Source organism: Helicoverpa armigera, chromosome 3 (genome assembly GCF_030705265.1).
Source record: "Helicoverpa armigera isolate CAAS_96S chromosome 3, ASM3070526v1, whole genome shotgun sequence".
In the NCBI taxonomy this organism is placed as follows: domain Eukaryota; kingdom Metazoa; phylum Arthropoda; class Insecta; order Lepidoptera; family Noctuidae; genus Helicoverpa; species Helicoverpa armigera.
Genome location: NC_087122.1, coordinates 4,682,704 through 4,703,806, shown reverse-complemented (window position 1 = coordinate 4,703,806; position 21,103 = coordinate 4,682,704). Strand labels below are relative to the sequence as shown.

Sequence of the window (21,103 nt, the reverse complement as noted above, 5' to 3'; positions counted from 1 at the left end):
AAAATATAACAGATATTTTAATGATTTTTATTGCACATTTAAAAAATCATTTATATTTAAAATTTCCGTCTATACACACGATAATATAATAAATCAATACATTTTAATTTACATAATGTTGCATTTAGAAGTCCTTGTATAATCTGTACTTTGATAAATTATAATCTGTTACATAAACTAGAGAGTGAAGTACCTTGATACTTGAATCTTAGGAGTTAAGAATTCTCTGGAGTTAGATGGAACATTAGAGATATTTAAAGTATTATTTTAAAGAAGATGTTACACCTATAATATTTTATCATCGTGCCGTTTTCTCAGAAGACATTTATGCTATTAATTTGAGAAATAAAAATTCTTCTCTTCTTTCCAATGCAGTTTTGAACTGCTATAGTCGAGAAGAAAGATTCCTTCTCATTGGTAGAAAATTCTAGAACCAGTCAATCAAAGACTGACTGAAAAGACTAGCTACACAGCTCCACAACAAATAGCTGCTTTGTTCATAAAAAGAAGTTTGTCAACTTTTGGTAGAAATGTACTACACTAGTTTAATAATGGGAAAATGTCTATGTACTGAAAAGTCGAATTCTGGTGGCACCGTTGAGTCCCGTTTGTGTCCTCCAGCTAATAGTTTTAATACTACGAAATTTGTTTTGGCTACCTTCAGCAGATCTTGAACCTGAAAAAGGGAATCTATCTTTAGTAAAAGATATTTATGATTTATTGTATTTAAGTAGCTATTACAGAAAAATAACTCACAAGTCAAAAACAAAAATAAAATGCAGGTAAAAATAATTAAGTAAGTTATACCACTTTTTAGACGAATACTTTAGCTAGCAATCAAATTTAAAATACGACAAAATATTTACTTTCATTGCATTACATCACTTAACGATTATAATCTTTCTTTAATCAAAAGATTATTATCATTTCAAAATCAAGGTTCTGGAACATTCCTTATCATTGGCGAATCAAGGCATCAGATAAAAAATAAATTATCTTTGAATTAGATAAAGTATATAATTACTTACTTCCTGATCGGGTGTTGTGATGGTTTCGAGTAAAGAGCGAGCCTGCTGAAAGTGTTTGCATCCACCGAGATATAGTATTACAGGGTTCTCGTATCTGAAAATAAAAATTAGAAAATAGGTCGTAAGACTGTCTTTCGGTAGTTTCTATCTTCAAAGAAAAGGCCAAACAATGAAAAAAAGAGAGGCCAGAAACATTATGAACATATAATATTCTGCTACTGTTGTAGATTTGTTGACGTTAAATAAATAATAGCTTAAACGAAAACAGCATGTTATATTCAATTTCACATAGATCCTAATGTACAGTTGGCCAAGAAAGCATTCTACCAGTTTTGACAAAACTTTCTATGCTATCTTATATCGCCAAGATTCGCACTTCTAATGGAGTGTGTCTGTGTTGCTTGGAGAAGTTTGTTGCGCCACTTCTTCTTCCCAGTAAGGGAGTAATGAAGGGTGGGCATTATTAGGAGTTGTGTCATGTAATTTTGTCGTTTGAAATGTTCTTTAGCCTATTTTGAATAAAAGTGATAATTTAGTATGAACAAACGTACTGCAGCGGTTGTGTCATCTCGCAGAACTCGTGGTAGTGCACCTGCGGCGGCGTGAGCACGGACAGCGGCGCGAACCGGTGCTTGTACCGCACCGCCTCGTTGTCGAACTCCGACTGCGGCTGACGGATCTTGCCTTGTAGCTTGAACGCTACCAGCGCCTGGAGAAAACATACATAAAATAATATGTACGTCTAAATTATTTTATGTATGAATATGTACGTTTAAATGAAGTCGTGGTGGCCTAGTGGGTAAAGGACCAACCTCTCAAGTACGAGGGCGCGGGTTTGATCCTAGGTCAGGCAAGTACCAATGCAACTTTTCTAAGTTTGTATGTACTTTCTAAGCATATCTTAGACACCATTGGCTGTGTTGCGGATGGCACGTTAAACTGTAGGTCCCGGCTGTCATTGAACATCCTTGGCAGTCGTTACGGGTGGTCAGAAGCCAGTAAGTCTGACACCAGTCTAACCAAGGGGTATCGGGTTGCCCGGGCTGACTGGGTTGAGGAGGTCAGATAGGAAGTCGCTTCTTGTAAAGCACTGGTACTCAGCTGAATCCGGTTAGACTGGAAGCCGACCCCAACATGATTGGGAAAAGGCTCGGAGGATGATGAATATGTACGTCTAAATTGATAACCATTTACTTTTGGGAAGTCGGTAAAAAATGGACTATGTGCTATATACTTCGTTAAGACCGTGGGTAAAATTGGATTATAATGTTGCAATAATTAATTAAAAATGTGGCAATATTTTTTTATGAGTTGGCAATGCTCATAAGAACAGGCGGGTAATCTGATAAAAATAAAATCTCTTTACTAAAACTATAAGCTATTATTATATACAGCGCAGCACAGCGTCGGCTTTGGCGACCACCAGGTGTTTCTACTGCCAGTCGCCATAAATACCCTGCTTGTATATGAAGCTCGGCATAAACTCCCCGACATAGCTTCAGGCACTATGTACAGCACTGAGAACTTTCAAACCAGCTATAGTTACCTTATAATACCCTCCGCACATGTTCTGCATAACGTTGCACAGCAGTCCCTCCCTGGCGTATGGCCGCACTCGCTTCTTGCTCTTGCGCTGCTTGCGCGAGTCGCGGGCGTCGCGTCGAGCCGCGTCGCCCGCCAAGTTCTCAGCCCGGCCCAGCGCTGATACCAGCCAGCCGTATAGGAACTCGTATAGGTACCTGCAATTATTTATTTAAATAGGTTTGTCATTCTATAAAGATGTATAAAAAAGTTCTTTGATTGAAAATAAAATAAACCTTTATTTAAAATAGAGAAATATAAAGATCATATAACAAGTTCAATCTTGGTGGCAATTTAACTGAGTTTTGGTTTGAAGTAGGAACTGTGCAGTGGATTTCTCTCCCCGATTTTATTTCGATCTTGGCCATACGCAACTGTTGGCCTTTCTGTAGGTAAATGAACGGTAGAATTGCAGGACCGTTCTCGAGAATGGTATCGGTAAGTATCGTACTGCTGAGCATTTAGCACAATGGGATGGCCCGATTTTGACAAGAACCCTCTTCCTTACGTCTGTCGCCCACCTAATAACACAAGTAGCTTAACAAATGCTCTACTCACCAGAAGATATAATGGTACTCGTGCACACTGTAGAGCTCTAGCTCGAGGCCGGACAGTAAGTACGCGATCATGACGCGCAGCACGTGGTACAGCAGCCACGTGCCGAAGCAGCCACTCACCACCACGTCTAACCTATGCTATAGCTAACTCACCAGAAGATATAATGGTACTCGTGCACACTGTAGAGCTCTAGCTCGAGGCCGGACAGTAAGTACGCGATCATGACGCGCAGCACGTGGTACAGCAGCCACGTGCCGAAGCAGCCACTCACCACCACGTCTAACCTATGCTATAGCTAACTCACCAGAAGATATAATGGTACTCGTGCACACTGTAGAGCTCTAGCTCGAGGCCGGACAGTAAGTACGCGATCATGACGCGCAGCACGTGGTACAGCAGCCACGTGCCGAAGCAGCCACTCACCACCACGTCTAACCTATGCTATAGCTAACTCACCAGAAGATATAATGGTACTCGTGCACACTGTAGAGCTCTAGCTCGAGGCCGGACAGTAAGTACGCGATCATGACGCGCAGCACGTGGTACAGCAGCCACGTGCCGAAGCAGCCACTCACCACCACGTCTAACCTATGCTATAGCTAACTCACCAGAAGATATAATGGTACTCGTGCACACTGTAGAGCTCTAGCTCGAGGCCGGACAGTAAGTACGCGATCATGACGCGCAGCACGTGGTACAGCAGCCACGTGCCGAAGCAGCCACTCACCACCACGTCTAACCTATGCTATAGCTAACTCACCAGAAGATATAATGGTACTCGTGCACACTGTAGAGCTCTAGCTCGAGGCCGGACAGTAAGTACGCGATCATGACGCGCAGCACGTGGTACAGCAGCCACGTGCCGAAGCAGCCACTCACCACCACGTCTAACCTATGCTATAGCTAACTCACCAGAAGATATAATGGTACTCGTGCACACTGTAGAGCTCTAGCTCGAGGCCGGACAGTAAGTACGCGATCATGACGCGCAGCACGTGGTACAGCAGCCACGTGCCGAAGCAGCCACTCACCACCACGTCTAACCTATGCTATAGCTAACTCACCAGAAGATATAATGGTACTCGTGCACACTGTAGAGCTCTAGCTCGAGGCCGGACAGTAAGTACGCGATCATGACGCGCAGCACGTGGTACAGCAGCCACGTGCCGAAGCAGCCACTCACCACCACGTCTAACCTATGCTATAGCTAACTCACCAGAAGATATAATGGTACTCGTGCACACTGTAGAGCTCTAGCTCGAGGCCGGACAGTAAGTACGCGATCATGACGCGCAGCACGTGGTACAGCAGCCACGTGCCGAAGCAGCCACTCACCACCACGTCTAACCTATGCTATAGCTAACTCACCAGAAGATGGTACTCGTGCACACTGTAGAGCTCTAGCTCGAGGCCGGACAGTAAGTACGCGATCATGACGCGCAGCACGTGGTACAGCAGCCACGTGCCGAAGCAGCCACTCACCACCACGTCTAACCTATGCTATAGCTAACTCACCAGAAGATATAATGGTACTCGTGCACCTGTAGAGCTCTAGCTCGAGGCCGGACAGTACGCGATCATGACGCGCAGCACGTGGTACAGCAGCCACGTGCCGAAGCAGCCACTCACCACCACGTCTAACCTATGCTATAGCTAACTCACCAGAAGATATAATGGTACTCGTGCACACTGTAGAGCTCTAGCTCGAGGCCGGACAGTAAGTACGCGATCATGACGCGCAGCACGTGGTACAGCAGCCACGTGCCGAAGCAGCCACTCACCACCACGTCTAACCTATGCTATAGCTAACTCACCAGAAGATATAATGGTACTCGTGCACACTGTAGAGCTCTAGCTCGAGGCCGGACAGAAGATCATGACGCGCAGCACGTGGTACAGCAGCCACGTGCCGAAGCGCCACTCACCACCACGTCTAACCTATGCTATAGCTAACTCACCAGAAGATATAATGGTACTCGTGCACACTGTAGAGCTCTAGCTCGAGGCCGGACAGTAAGTACGCGATCATGACGCGCAGCACGTGGTACAGCAGCCACGTGCCGAAGCAGCCACTCACCACCACGTCTAACCTATGCTATAGCTAACTCACCAGAAGATATAATGGTACTCGTGCACACTGTAGAGCTCTAGCTCGAGGCCGGACAGTAAGTACGCGATCATGACGCGCAGCACGTGGTACAGCAGCCACGTGCCGAAGCAGCACTCACCACCACGTCTAACCTATGCTATAGCTAACTCACCAGAAGATATAATGGTACTCGTGCACACTGTAGAGCTCTAGCTCGAGGCCGGACAGTAAGTACGCGATCATGACGCGCAGCACGTGGTACAGCAGCCACGTGCCGAAGCAGCCACTCACCACCACGTCTAACCTATGCTATAGCTAACTCACCAGAAGATATAATGGTACTCGTGCACACTGTAGAGCTCTAGCTCGAGGCCGGACAGTAAGTACGCGATCATGACGCGCAGCACGTGGTACAGCAGCCACGTGCCGAAGCAGCCACTCACCACCACGTCTAACCTATGCTATAGCTAACTCACCAGAAGATATAATGGTACTCGTGCACACTGTAGAGCTCTAGCTCGAGGCCGGACAGTAAGTACGCGATCATGACGCGCAGCACGTGGTACAGCAGCCACGTGCCGAAGCAGCCACTCACCACCACGTCTAACCTATGCTATAGCTAACTCACCAGAAGATATAATGGTACTCGTGCACACTGTAGAGCTCTAGCTCGAGGCCGGACAGTAAGTACGCGATCATGACGCGCAGCACGTGGTACAGCAGCCACGTGCCGAAGCAGCCACTCACCACCACGTCTAACCTATGCTATAGCTAACTCACCAGAAGATATAATGGTACTCGTGCACACTGTAGAGCTCTAGCTCGAGGCCGGACAGTAAGTACGCGATCATGACGCGCAGCACGTGGTACAGCAGCCACGTGCCGAAGCAGCCACTCACCACCACGTCTAACCTATGCTATAGCTAACTCACCAGAAGATATAATGGTACTCGTGCACACTGTAGAGCTCTAGCTCGAGGCCGGACAGTAAGTACGCGATCATGACGCGCAGCACGTGGTACAGCAGCCACGTGCCGAAGCAGCCACTCACCACCACGTCTAACCTATGCTATAGCTAACTCACCAGAAGATATAATGGTACTCGTGCACACTGTAGAGCTCTAGCTCGAGGCCGGACAGTAAGTACGCGATCATGACGCGCAGCACGTGGTACAGCAGCCACGTGCCGAAGCAGGCGCGGGGACCAGTGCCTGCTGCGCCGCTCACCACCGCATCCACGCCCTCCGCCTGAAAGAGCAAAGATTTTTGAATTTAGAATACAATGATGATATTATGGCTCATAGGGCTATTGGACTTCGTGATTACTTTCATCATACCACCACTAAGCCACAATAATTAATGCATAATGTGAGAACGCCTGACGAAACTGTCATGGCGTACTTAAGGGACGTGCACACTCATTGTGGAATCAGTCTAAGGCAGAAGCTGGATACTTTGTACTCGGATTTTTTCACTTTCAGTCGCGAGTAAAAAAGCCGGTATAAAATCGCTGTAAGACTTCATAGCTTCACCACACAATTAAATTTCAACGAGCCGCAGCCCCCCTGAATCACTCGGTGAAAGGGCGAGATTTTCAACATATTTGCATCTAAATACCACAGTAATTTACTGTATAATCAAAGCACAAAATATTCATTACCTCCTCTTGCAGTGCAGCGAACTCGTCCAACAACAACGCGAGCTTGTCCCGCTGTCTGGCGCGGTTGTGTCCGCACACCTGTAGCAGCACCGCGAACGGACGTACGCAACGAGCCAGGAAGTTTTCCACGAACTCCCGAGCCTGGGGAAATGGAAAATAATATTGAAAGGGATGTTGGTAATTGAAAATACTAGTAAACACACACTATATATAGTATTAGTAAATAATGTGGATACGACTTAGAAATATACACAGTTTATTTTATACATAGAGTTTGACTAGTGGGCAAAGAACCAACCTCTCGAGTATGAGGGCGCGGGTTCGATTCCAGGTCAGGCAAGTACCAATGCAGCTTTTCTAAGTTTGTATGTACTTTCTAACAGCCTTACTTATAAAAATCAACAAATCATCTTCTAAGTATTGTTTTAACTAATTACTACTTAAAGCCTTAAGTAGTGATTGAAATATTTTGACCTATAAACGTTGCTTAAGCATGTCTTAAGTAATGAACAGATAATGTCATAAAAACATACTAATTTCTCAACACTACCGGAATGTTGGTAGCTTAAAAAAATATTTGTCATCAAAACGTTATGTAATGGCAACAATGGCATCCGTAAAATATAAAATTAAAAAGTTGAGCTGTCAATAAACCGGAAATGAAAAATCAGCTGATTAGAATCCAGCCATTTTGCTAATTACCGGGTTAAACAAGGGTGTGAGGCTACTTAATTTGACAGCTCATTTACGACATTGCTAAGAAAGTTATTTAGTTCAGCCATGTTTATGAGTAAGATTTTTTCTTAAATACCCCTTAAGTATAACTTATTATTTAATTCACGTTTATAAATAAGACTGTAAGTATATCTTAGACACCAATGACTGTTTCGGATGGCACGTTAAACTGTAGGTCCCGGCTGTCATTGAACATCCTTGGCAGTCGTTACGGGTAGTCAGAAGCCAGTAAGTCTGACACCAGTCTAACCAAGGGGTATTGGGTTGCCCGGGTAACTGGGTTGAGGAGGTCAGGCAGGGCAGTCGCTCCTTGTAAAGAACTGGTACTCAGCTACATCCGGTTAGACTGGAAGCCGACCCCAACATAGTTTGGGAAAAAGGCTCGGAGGATGAGTTTGATTTTCACCATAAAGTATTTATTTTATTCTACAAGTAGTTTCCAGGATTTGTAGCCGCAATAGAAAAACATCAGTGAAAACTTCAGCAGTCTCACTTTTCTATAGTTCAAATGATGTAGCCAGTTGACCGACGGACAAAGAGCGAAGTCTTAGTTCCATAAAACAATCCTCAAACTGATATACCTATAATTTTGAGCAAAAATAATTCAATACAACTCACTTGCGGCGTTGAAACCATAGGCGATTTGGGGGTCAAAGCTGGCGGATTGACGAAATTCTTAACCGATTCCCTGAGTATTTCCACAAAGGGATGATGCGGCCTCGGCTGGCCAGCGGGCCCGTTCATAGCGCTCTGAGCCATCGCCGCCGTGTTGGCGGGCGACGGGCTGAGGTACAGCAACTGCAGAGCTGAGCGAGACAAGATGCAAGCACGCTGACGGCTGAACTCCATGAAGAAGTCCTGGAAATAAATTTCACATATTTAGAAATCTTGATGATTTAAGTAAAAGAGAATATATGTCGTAAATACAAGCAAGGGAACCACAGACAAAGGCTAGTTGCGGACTGTTATGTAATGTTATGTTGTGAATGTTATGTAATGTTAATAATTTTTTTGAACAAGTAACAGTTGGGCAACTGTCACGTGAATTCTCCTTCCATATTAGTGTTAGTGGCGGTAGCTTTATGGACGTGTAACCATCTTGTCATGATGAGTTCTTAAATGTTTCGGAAGGCACGTTAAATTGGTAAATACAGTCTGTCATTTGAATGTCTTTAATCAGAAGCAAGAAACTACCAGTCTTAGTAAATGGTATCAGGTTGCCCGTGTTGTGGATCTCAGCTGCATCCAGTTAAGACTGGAACCTGACCCCTATAGTTTGGCAAAAGTCCAGGCATATGAACATTACCAGCGCGGTATGGAAGTTGGTGCAAGAGGTGATCTTCCACGCATGCCTCAGCCTAGCGACCAGCTCGTCGAAGTAGTGCAGCGCCTCGGCCCGGTGCTTGATGCGCGTGTAGCGAGGGAACGTGGGCGGTAACAGGCGCTGGTTGATCATCGGCTCGAACCCCATCGGGTTTGGGGAGTCGGCTGCAATGAGCAAGAATAATTTGAGAAATGGAAAAAAGGGTCGTAGGTTTCGGCAGTCTCTTAAATTCATAAAAGTTCTGTCTATTTTGCCAGTAGCTAAGCTATGAGGCTTGATGATAAAAAATCTATTATTATCACTTATGTGAATAATAATTGCAGAATACAAGATATACATAGGTACTTGTATCAAAATTAATATACTGTATATTAAAACGATAAAGAGTTTATTTTTTCGTTCATTTGTTTGAACACTGGTCTCACCTGAGATCACCTTAAGAACCACTAGTCCGATTTATCAAGGAAGGCTATAGGCTTTTAAACAGAGTATGTAAAGAACTTCCTACAGGACCCATAGGTGAAACTACTAGCAAAAGTTAGCAGTGTTCTTCATAATATCTAAAAAAAATTCCTTTATATCTCCTATGTAGTAAAAACAATTTCTGCCATACAACTCACAATTCTCCACAGGCTGTGTTCCTTTCCCCGAGGTCTTGATAATGACCTTCATCATCTCCGAGCAGCCGTTGAGCAGAGCGACGCAATCGGCTCCGGACTGCGAGTCCCTCTTTGTGATCATCAGCAGAGCTTGGAAAAACATCCTGGTGAATCTGATGCGGGCTTGTAAGGCTGCCCATAGATTGTCCTGATAGAGAAAGCATATTATTATTTAAAACAAGGCTTAGTGTAAAATCATTGTTTAATTTTAATTCAATACAAGACATGTAGTACCTATATACTACAGTATTAGTTATGTATGTATTGTTTATGTAGGTATAATATAGGTATAATATAATACAGTTATTGTCTTTCATTTTAATTACATTCCTATTTCTTTATTTACACACCACACTGTCTACATTTGTTTTATTCTAATTTTCCTTTTGCAGGTATGCTGGAAATGATTTCTTTACAAATAAGCATTAAGACATTATTGTGTGTGTATAATAATTCAAAAATAAATAAAATGCAATTTTGCCAAATCCAGACATGGTTACACTAGACACCCACGAATAGACTGCAATATTAGGAGAGGTATGTAGGCAATCATGTCCATTTATTATTATTTTTTAGAAACAATCATATTTTCAACCCAATTTTCTTAAACATACCTCGTCATCAGAACTCCGAGCCTTCTTATTAAGTTCCTCCTCTTGCTCCCTAAGCATCAGCACACACTTCTGCTCACTGACTTCAAGACGAGCGTCATATGTGTTGCCTGACTGTGGGTTCGAACCCAGACGATAACCATAACCCATGGGTTGGAAGTCTTCCTCTTCAAACACTTGGGCCCTGGAAATGAAAGAAAATTAAATACAAAAGCTGTTGAAAATAACTAAAGCTACCTGAAATACTTTATAGTGAAAATAGTAAATGAGTCCCACAGTAATATTTTTACATTTATTGCATCGACAAATACTCAAAAACCATAGTAAAAGTCGACAATCACAGCAATGGCAGCTGAACATGTTAAAAGCTATAACAGTTTTTCTTGTAATGAGCTGAAGCCTTAGCTAATAAATCATGGAAATGTCTACTTTATTACAATAGAGCTAAGAGGTAAAATAAAAAAACTATTAAACCAACTTACTTGTTAATACAATCCCTGATGCAATCCAGCAGTTTGTAGACAGCAATGCAATATGCTTTCAAAGTCTTGTTGTTGATAGAATGAGGTTGATGTAGATAGAGGTTGGTGAACACTGTCTGAGCGAGGGAATGCCCTTCCAACCACGAGACAATGCAAGCCATTGTGGCATCAATGATGCCTATTAGCTCGGATGGTTCTAGATCATCTATTTTCAACTTTCCAGCCTGTAAATGGGATGAATTGTCAATTGTTTACATATAGTATTGATAGTAAAATTAATATTTTATAACATGAAGTGCTCATCTTCTAGTTTTAATAGCAAAACTGTAGGGCTCCAAAGCTCAACGTATTGATGTTACAAAGTCAGCATTGAATCTATGTAGATTGATGTAGAGCAAATGAAAGATTTACTAGAAATTCTAGTTTGGAAATGTTCAGATTGACATGTAAATCTGGCTTTCATAAAATACTTACAGCAACTGCTTGCTGGAAGTTCAATGGTTTAGGATTGCCTCGGTTGCACAGCATCCCGGCATCCATTTTGGGGTCCATCATCTCAATGGCCGACATGGCCTCGAAGAGGCCAAACAAGTGCCCATCATGAAGTAACTCTCCAAGTTGAAGGTCTGAAATAAACAATTTTGATTTTAATTTGTTTATCTATTAGTTAAAATATATTTATAGTAAAATATGGTTTTACCTTGAATATGACTGAAGAAGTCTGATGTTATGTCAACCCAATTATAGATGACTTCAGGTGTCGCTCCCAGGGAATCCATTCTCCTAATAAAACAAGACAGTAAATAGTAGAACAACTAAGGCCCAGTCACACCACTTATAATAACCAAGCCATAACCAACCATATACTTGTAGCTCATTAGAAAAAAATGGTTTGGTCATGGTTATAGCTACATGGTGCAAGTCATTGTAATAATTTGTTATTTTTAGAAAAAAATGCCATTTACAACAAGAAAACAAGAATAAGATAAATGTGAATGTGCGCCCACATTATGTGTTTAATCAAAATAGAGTAATAAGAGAGCCATAAGCAAGAACTTAAACTTTCTAATAGGTCGTGACCTTATAAGAATCTCAGTAGCTTGTTACATATGGTTATAAGGAAACCGGCATACCTTATTACTTACTTTACCATTATTCTGAGGTTTACTGTATGGTTTGACCACAAATGTCACTAAGTACAAACACTACTTTCCTCAATAGGTATATTAGTAGGTCTACAAAGTATCACAAAACTTAATTATTTATGTACTTATACCTAGTAGACACACTTGTAGTTTGTTAGTTCCACATTACTCACATTAAATTTTATTTCATGACACCATTATACCACTATGACAACAAATACAAACCATTTTCAAAACTAATAAACAGTGATTTTGTGGTGTAACTAGCTCTTGAAACAAAGTGTCTACTGCAATATCATTTAAGCTTAATATGATTTGATTATTGCACACAAAAATATAATAAGCTGGGCGATATTTATACCGATAAATAAATAGCAAGGAACGATCTTTCAAACACATTTCGAACGTTCGATGCTCATACGACAAGGGCAAGTGTAAAAGCCGGCACAATATCAAATTACAACCACTAATATGAAGAAAATACTCAACCCAATATGCACACTGATCACTGATCAGTTGATCAAACGACCTGGATTAATCAATAATATCTACAGAAGTTACATATAAAAATACCATAACACTATCTAACATGCGAAGTACTAACCCGTCACCATCATAATAATCATCATTATCGCCCATTTAAAGTGCACTGCAAATCTAAGGTAAAGGAGGACTAAATTACCATTAAATTTGGGGACGACTTGCTATTTAAATAAATTACAGAAATACATAAAATTGAAATTAGACCCTCAACTCTTCTGTATCCACACCTCCCTCTGCTCCGCTTCTTTATTTTTTTTTCTCAATTTCAAATGTCAAAGTCATTCTTGCTGTCAACCATGACGGCATTTAGTCGATTTCTAATCATAAAAACTTACTAAAGATGGAACTGTAGTTGACTGAACCTATTAATACTGTGAGCACTTCTTGTCATAAAATGATTTTTTTTTTATATAATTTAGTTAGTACTTGGCTAATAACAAACGAACGAAATGCTGCATTTGATAGCTTCACTTTGTTAGCTAGTCAAGACTGTATGTGTTCTTCTAACGTAAACTTTAACAAGAGAGAAAAATGTTATTTACGGCTTAATGTCAGGTAAGGAAAAATGTACAAATACAAAAACAACATTAAATTCATAAATTAAATATATTTGACACTATTGTTGAATACAGGATGTTGGGTGGATGCAGGGGCATTTTCAGTAACGGGATCATACACATCGCCGTTTAGTTGCGGAGGCTCATTTGCTCCTCCTCCAGTTATTTGATTTGTATTTGGCTTCGTAAGGCTAATTCCACCGAGACCCAAGTCCATGCAATCGAAGTGAAGAATCTGAAAAGCACAAAATGATTTATCCTAATCCTAACTAATATTATAAATGTGAAAGTAACTCTGTCTGTCTGTCTGTCTGTCTATCTTTTCTTCACGCCTAAACTACTGAACCGATTTGTGTGAAATTTGGTACAGACATAGTTTGGAACTTGAGAAAGGACATAGGATAGTTTTTATTTCAAAAAAAATATAAAAATAAAAAATAAAATTTATTCCGGACATATAGCGCCATCTATTGGTCAAACCAAAAATATGCCGGAAGTCACTATATCATGCGAACGAAGTCGCGGGCAAAAGCTAGTTTCATATAATGGAATCTATGGATATGGAACTGCTCAGCCAAATAGTGGAAAATGGGCACAAAAGTACAGAATCATTCTCGATAGAATTTAAGGACATGGAGTGGTCATTTTGTTTCAATTTTTACAGCCGTTGATGAACTATCCAAAATGCTTCAAGATTTTTTTGTACCAAATAAAAAATATGATTAATCGACTAAAATCAAAGTTTATGAAAGCCCTAGACTGGCAGGCAGAGCGCGAGCCCGCGCTTTTTGGTTTTTCGTTTTTATTTAAATAATTCTAACTTCTACAATCTACAATAAATAAATAAAAAGTTCAACTGTTTACCACCACAAAATTCACATAAGGCACCAACGTTTTCTAAAATTAAGTAATATTTTATCAAATCTCTGCGTAGACGGTAAAGGAACATCGAATTCTAAAGGTCTCAACCTCCGACAGGGACGGTAAGCCTATTAGAACTTACCAAACTAACCACAAATGAGTAAATGTAAGTACATACCTAAGTATCTATGCATATCTAGCTATCTATTTCACAGAAAATTTAACTTACCAAAACTGGAGCTTTGTCGACTCTCGTGTCCCAATCCATGCAGACATGCATCTTAGTAAAGTCGATAGTGATGTCAAACAGTCTGATGCACATGTCCAAGATGTTGATGGGCACGTAAGGAATCGGGATAGGGATGCAGAATGGCGGCGGGTTTGTTGCTGCAAACGAGAAAACAATGTAAATGTGAGTATTTAGTGAACCCCTATTTAGTAGAACACAAAAAATTACAAAGTACATAAAGAAGTAGGTATAGGATCGTATATAAGGGAAGTATAGATATTTACTAGGAGAGTAGGTACATAAGTAGATAGATAGGAGGTAAGTATATAAGTAAGTACATAAGAAAAATATTATCATCATGTTGGATGGCTGTAGATAAGAACTTACCTGAATAGGATTTGTGGAAAATGCTCTCGTTGTTCATCTTCACATTAAGATCCAAATATCCTTCTGAAGGATCAAAAGTCAGCTCAGCACAGGCTGTAACAAATAAACATAAAATCAATATCCACAAAAATAGCTTTTGCTAATAAGCCCCTGTGTTAACGCCAACGAACCCACTAAAATTGCAGACTCTGATCCAGTCCCATGAATTACCTATGCAACGTCATTTCAATGTCGATGCCAACGTGAGGGATTGCCTTATGGTATGCAACGTTGCAGAAAAGGAGCGAGGAAGACGGCGAAGAACGGCTTACCCGTGTCAAACGAGCCCTTCTGAAGAACCCAGGTGAGCGCTCACATCTTCACGCATCTTCTTCATTGATATAGGTAACGTTCTTTAGAAACCAATTAGAGAATTATAATATGAGAATTAGGCATTCTTAAATTTTGACTAACAAACACTATATGTAGTAGTTTGGTTAGCACCTATGTCGGATTTCCGATTTCCGTCCCAACGGGCTATGAGAGTGAATAAATAGGGAGTGCGGCGCCTGTGTCAGCGCAAATGTTTCTGCACTATAATTTGTCGTACACAGCTGCCTGATCTCCTTACATGAAAACAGGCGTCATGGCCGACAATCAGCTTCCAGGTCAAATGCATTTTTATCGTACGTACTTTGCCTGTCGAAATTGAAAGCTGGTATACGCATTCCAGAACAGCAGTTGCACTTGAGTTCTTCGCAGGTGCACTTCCCGCCTCTGAAGGGAAGTCGCAGACGCCAGCCAGGCTGGTACCAGGGACGAGGCATCATTTTTCTAATTGTCTGGAAAGTTAGGAATAAATATTTACTGGACATCATCCCCCGAGCCTTTTCCCAAACTAAATATTTACTGGACGCGGTTGGAAAATGTGGAATATGTGGATTAGGAATACAAAACAAAAAATATACTGTAGTATATGCTATTCATTTGTTTTTCAAGCTGTAATAGTGGTTCATCCAAGTTTCAAAGAAAAACAAACGCCAGTTGTTATGGTTTTGCGTCTGAAGTGCATACCGCACTTAACTATAAATATCACTTACCGTATTCGAATCGATGTCATAGTAAATAGAAAAATCGGTAACATCCATTGAATTGTCTTCTCTATTGTTGAAATGCCGGTTGGTTCTGGATGCATCGCCTAAAAAATAAGAGGAAAACATTAACGAACATTCCTGTCCAAACAACTCATTCTTCGGTTAACACAGTAACTTATAGAGGTAATAACCGTAACGCAATGTAAATTAAGTCTCAATCTGATGCTAATAGGAAATTGCACGACATCGAATTCTTCGGATTCTCAATCTAGATTAAATCGCGCCTGAAAACGAACAACTTAAGATAAAACTTCACTTACCTGAACCAAACGCAATAACACACAGAACAACAAACACCGCAAGTATTTTCGTCATTTTGAATAAAGTTCGTTCAACTCCACAGCTCTAGGGACCAAATTCAAATGATCGGTTTCCGATACCCTATGTCGATACTTCCAAAGGTAACTCTGTATTTGTATGCAAGGTATGCGATGCGCGAGCACAACTGACTTGCGGTACTTTCTAGAGAGAAACTCCTGCGCGTCGGATCGATGCGATACCACCACTGTTCGGATAATGGCTAGGTATTTTCACGTATATATTTTCACGCATGTTCATTAATGTGAAAATGAGTAATGATGCGCATGACAAATACAGTGTTAAATGTGTCTAATGCTATAAAAGTTATAGTGTACTTAATTCTGACCTTTGACAGACATCCATCTGTCTGGTCGGTGCGTTGGCCGCTGAAAGCTATTTGTTATAATTAAATATTTTCTTAATGGTACCTATTTTGAACATTGGATTTTCTACCTAAACATTTTAAAACTGAAATCTTTCAGCTTCATTGAAACCCTTGACTGATTTTCCAGAACGTTTAACATCCTATTGATATGTATCTACTTAAGGGATAATCATTGATTAACCATTATCCAGGGCAAAGGTATAAACAACCTGCTCGAAGGTCTAAAGCTTAGAGTCTCCACTCTATTAGGAAACCTTCACTATAATACCATTAGATGTCGCTAAGGAAGTTGGAGGAAGTAGGAGATTAATTTGCCTCAACAGTAGTACCTACCATTCATGAAGAATACAGCTCTTATTAGCAGCAGACTTTCTGATCTGTGGTACATATAAAATTGTGGCTTTGTTTTAATTCTTAGTAATTTCTGGGCCCTACCAAGATTAGCTGCTCATTTAACAGTAGGGACATAGGTCACTGTCTTTCTTCTTTCTTAATTGCCTAGTAGGCTGTTGAGCAACGTAACTCTCTTTAAAAAGAATAGCTGATCCAGACTCTTTCCTCCTTTTATCTTTCTCCTTATATCCTATTCGAACAGGAATAGCTTTTTATCTAGTGCTTCCCATGGCTTAGGTCCAAAGTTAGAATTATTTTCTGATTGATGAAATATACTTATACCTACTCTGCCATAACCATCGAAGACTTGGCCTTTCTTTAATTTTAAAATCCCATTGTCAGTCACTGCAGACTGCAGATTCTATTTTATTGCTTCAACATTTATAGTGTAATCAGTCTATGTGTAATCTGAACACTAAAAGCTGTCGTTGAATTATTTATGCATCAGTACTAAATGTGCTTTACGTGCCTAATTGGAAATCAATAGGTACGTAGAGCTTTCTGTAGACAGTGTCATGTATTGACTATTAATTGGCTCAAATCAACAAAAATACTCCTAGTCCGTAATAAAAACGTCCAGGTTTTATTTAGATTGCTAACAATCAGCCTTTGCCAAGCTCCAGGATAAGTACTCTTTCATATTTTGTTTTATATTTTGACTTACTAATACCTAATCGAATATATCAGGCTCAGGCCCTTAAACTCTAAAGCTCGGCAACAGGCGTTTTTAACACAGTTACACCTGAGATTGTAAGGTAAATAATACAAAATACAAAATTAATCAACATTTATTTGAATTTAATAAATAAATAAATACTTAGAATTAAAACACAACATTGAAAACCTCAAAACATCAAGAATTACGAGTACCACCATCATCATCATCTCCTTATCGGTCGAATAGATTCAGTATAGACCGCACAACATTTTCGTCATAATCATCTATGTCTTCGTCTCCAGCATCGATGACTGCGTCCACTCCACCCTGAGGGTCTGGGATAGGTATCCCGACGTCTTCGTAAGGTTTCACCATCGCTATACCGTTGGCCCCCATCCTGAAGATAAAAGTGGCTTGTTATATGGGGGCGTTAGAAAAGAATGGTTTTGTGGAAAAAGGTTTTTGAAGATCTATCCCATGTAATGTAGTGGCCTAGCTTCAAAAAACGCTTTTGTCTTAGAAATTACTAGAAATGTCATCTAGAATTTTTTTTCAAGGTTTGTGTGTGGCATGGTTACATGGTAGCAAGTAATGTGATATGGGGACAATAGCCTTTCTCAGTTACCTATCTCAAAAAATATCAGCAATAAAGTATTCGTTTTAAAACGAGTATTATTTATCATACGTACTTACTGAGTTAATAATTGCAAAACGTTCAAGTTCATTTACCCTAAAAATTGTCATGGAAATACCTAGAGAAAATATTTGAGTGAAATTGAAGGTTCAGTACAGACCTTAAAATGCGTCTCTTATGTTTTTTCTATTAAGGTATTTTCAGATGTATCTTACAAATCTAAACTGTGAAAGCAAAGGATTTTGGGATCAATCGATAAATACAATTTTATGTCATTATATAGAAAGTGATTAAAGTTCTTTTGTTCAGTGACGTAAAACATGTAACGCTTACCGTAAGCAGTCAAAAGCGAAATTGAAGAGTTCAAACGACCGCCAATGTCCTGTCATTGCCAAACAAAAGTGAAAGTTCCTTCCTGGGAAGAACACGTTGTAGAACTTCGCGCACACTTTCAAATTGTTTATCCTTGGTGGGCTTATGCATATTGGCCTGGGATTTTTCCCTGAAAATAACAGGGTTCATTTATACATATATTTAACTCCAACTATAATGCAAAAATAAGTGTAAATAATGATAAAATTAGTTTTGAAAAATGGGTTCAATGCACCATATACTTTTATCACACATTTTCTTTTTATACTCAGCTAAGTTATTGTCATTATCATAATAGTGAACAATTTATCAAACATAGAAAAAAACAACGGTCAATGTTCTCATTACAACAAAATTTGCATAGTTAAAATTTATAAATATAGGCTCACCTGACAAGGAGTTTTCATAGAGTATCCTATTGTTGAGGGACATGGCCACATCGAAAGCAAAGTCTCCCGGGTGGTATGTTACTCGCATACAAGCCTTCTGTTTTAACAAGTCCATGAAGTAGCCAGTACAGCATTTGCAGATACCCTTGTCACAAACACAGCGTCTGTTACTCTCCGTGGTACCATTTTGGGCACTCTGACGAGACGCTGCACGCGGGAGCATCGATGAATTGCTTCGTAACTGGTCTATCATCAACAAAAAGTCGTCGGGAACTTCCATACCATTCACATATCCAACTTTTGTTTTGTTTACATGATCTTCTAGCTTAGCTGCCAAAAATAAAATTTCACCATCAAATTAAATTAGAAATTCATAAATTAACATAAAAGATTGAATAATCTTACCTCCTTGTATATTTTGTAGGCAATATATTGCCAATAAATAAATCACTGCACACATTTTCCTTGATTTTGTGACGCGAATCTCCGCGAGCGGCTATCGTCTGAACAAGCCAGGCACTCCAATTCACATGCACAACAGTGAACCGGTTCAGCAGGGGCAGAGAAAGATCTGTTTATCTCTTTATCTATACTTTCACATGGACTTTTAGATTTATAAACTCACGACAGAAAATTCTAATAAAATTCTCAGTTAACTTATTTACATGTTTAATTAGTAACAATAAATAGTCTTAACTACGATATAAATAACTTGTACTCTAAAAATACTGGTTTGTAAAGTTATGAATTACAATTGACTAGGAGTCGCCGTCAAAAAAGTCTCCGAAAGCATCACCGATACCATCGAATGGACCATCGTCGTCACTTGAGCCTCCGCCTCCAAATAAACCGTCTTCACCTATTACATCGCCCACAGCGTTTTCCAAAAAGCCCCCACCGTCATCGTCGTTATTAGCATTGCCAAATAGGCTGACTGGTTCGGGTCCTGATGAAATAGGCCTGGGCTTCAATCCTGTCTGAACACCAGATGCCCCTAGTCTGTAAATAATAGATGTGATATTAGTACTTAAAGGCCTATCAAAATGCAATCCCGGTTTTATTTTTACGTATTTAAATTTGTAAGATATGATGAACTCATATTTTTAGTAGGTCGGTACCTGAAACATCTAAAGGACGCAGAATAAACTGGGAATCCACCAATATCGGCGTTGATGTCTAAGCAGGCATGAGCATTCCGGTTTCTAATTTGAATATTAGATATTTCGGCACAAATACGAATGAAGGGAGCTCTTCTTGGATTGAAGCATATCGGCGGCGGGTCGCTGGCTGAAATCACTTTCAATTATTATCTTTGTCTTTTCCATTGTTTAAAAATCCATTACACAGAAAACTTATTAGTATTCGACGCTACATTCCAAAACAAAAGAAACTTTCTTAAAGCGATGTTCATTTTCATTCTCACCTGAAACTCGTCGGCGTACAACAGTGTTATTATTGACAGTCATCCGCACGTCGAATACAAAATCTTCTGGAACAAAAGTGATGTTTCCACACGCTTTCATTCTGATCCGTTCCAATATGGCTCCCGTACAACAACCGCACTGTCTACTTCGACAAGCACAAGGAAATCTGATTACTTGACCAGAAACACTTTGTGTTGGCTGTTGAGTAACTACTTCATCTTGTAGTACTGGACTCTGTGTAACAATTGGTGCTGCAGTCGATACTACCGGTGCTGGATCTTGTAACACTTGTGTCACATTGGTATTCTGAACAACGACAGCCTCGGTAACAGTTGGAACTTCATCTTCTATTTCAGCCTCAATAAAATCATCATCTTCTTCAACGTTCTCATCTTGAACGTTTATAGGCACAGTTATCGTTACAGGAGATTTTAGTACCGGAGTCGGATGCAGGGCTTGTCTCCATATCGTTTGTGGTACCTTGATTTTAATTACTTTATATGCTTTATCACCTGTAAATTAAGAAAATATATAGGTTTATTACAAGTAGACCTGTTTACAAAAAAAATCGTAGTCTAAAAATACTTACCCGATCCTAAACGGCAAGTGATTAGCATTAGCAACAAGAACAGTTTTATTGCTGGGCCCATTTTATAAGGAGAAAGGTAATGTTGAACAGTTAAGCCTGGCTCCTCATTACGGATTGTAGGCGTATCAAGTAACCGGGAGTATTTAACTGTCGACCACTAAACATTGAGTGTTTATTTTAAGCTGCACACTCACTGATAGGAACAAGTTTTAAATTTTAATGTCAGTTCAAGAGAAAGTTGAATTTTAAAACTATATTATGTTGCTTACTTTCAATATGGATACGTGAAAAGAATTTATATTGATACAATTGTTTAATGTTATTGCAAATAAAGCAATGAAAGTGATTGTGCAATAGTTATGGATGATTTACGAACA

At 40.0% G+C, this 21,103-nt stretch overlaps 2 protein-coding genes and 1 pseudogene across 2 annotated transcripts; all 3 read right to left on the bottom strand.

Annotated features, from left to right (window-relative positions):
- Positions 1–11: 11 nt before the first annotated feature.
- On the bottom strand, positions 12–12,678 carry LOC110383779 (N-alpha-acetyltransferase 35, NatC auxiliary subunit). The gene is made up of 14 exons (XM_064043539.1): positions 12,477–12,678; positions 11,428–11,510; positions 11,202–11,353; positions 10,728–10,951; positions 10,249–10,429; positions 9,596–9,782; positions 8,958–9,139; positions 8,270–8,509; positions 6,917–7,057; positions 6,341–6,504; positions 2,575–2,767; positions 1,580–1,737; positions 1,029–1,122; positions 12–676 (listed from the first exon to the last, which is right to left on the bottom strand). Exons 1-14 carry the CDS (start codon positions 12,509–12,511, stop codon positions 536–538), a joined length of 2,175 nt encoding a protein of 724 aa, XP_063899609.1. The 5' UTR covers positions 12,512–12,678; the 3' UTR covers positions 12–535.
- A 324-nt stretch (positions 12,679–13,002) lies between these two features.
- LOC110383780 (uncharacterized) lies at positions 13,003–16,113 on the bottom strand. Its single transcript, XM_021344675.3, has 6 exons — positions 15,843–16,113; positions 15,529–15,626; positions 15,123–15,270; positions 14,450–14,542; positions 14,063–14,220; positions 13,003–13,207 (listed from the first exon to the last, which is right to left on the bottom strand). The coding sequence occupies exons 1-6, from the start codon at positions 15,895–15,897 to the stop codon at positions 13,016–13,018; spliced, it is 744 nt and encodes a 247-aa protein (XP_021200350.2). The 5' UTR covers positions 15,898–16,113; the 3' UTR covers positions 13,003–13,015.
- A 1,400-nt stretch (positions 16,114–17,513) lies between these two features.
- On the bottom strand, positions 17,514–20,893 carry LOC110383750 (uncharacterized; annotated as a pseudogene).
- Between the last annotated feature and the right edge of the window lie 210 nt (positions 20,894–21,103).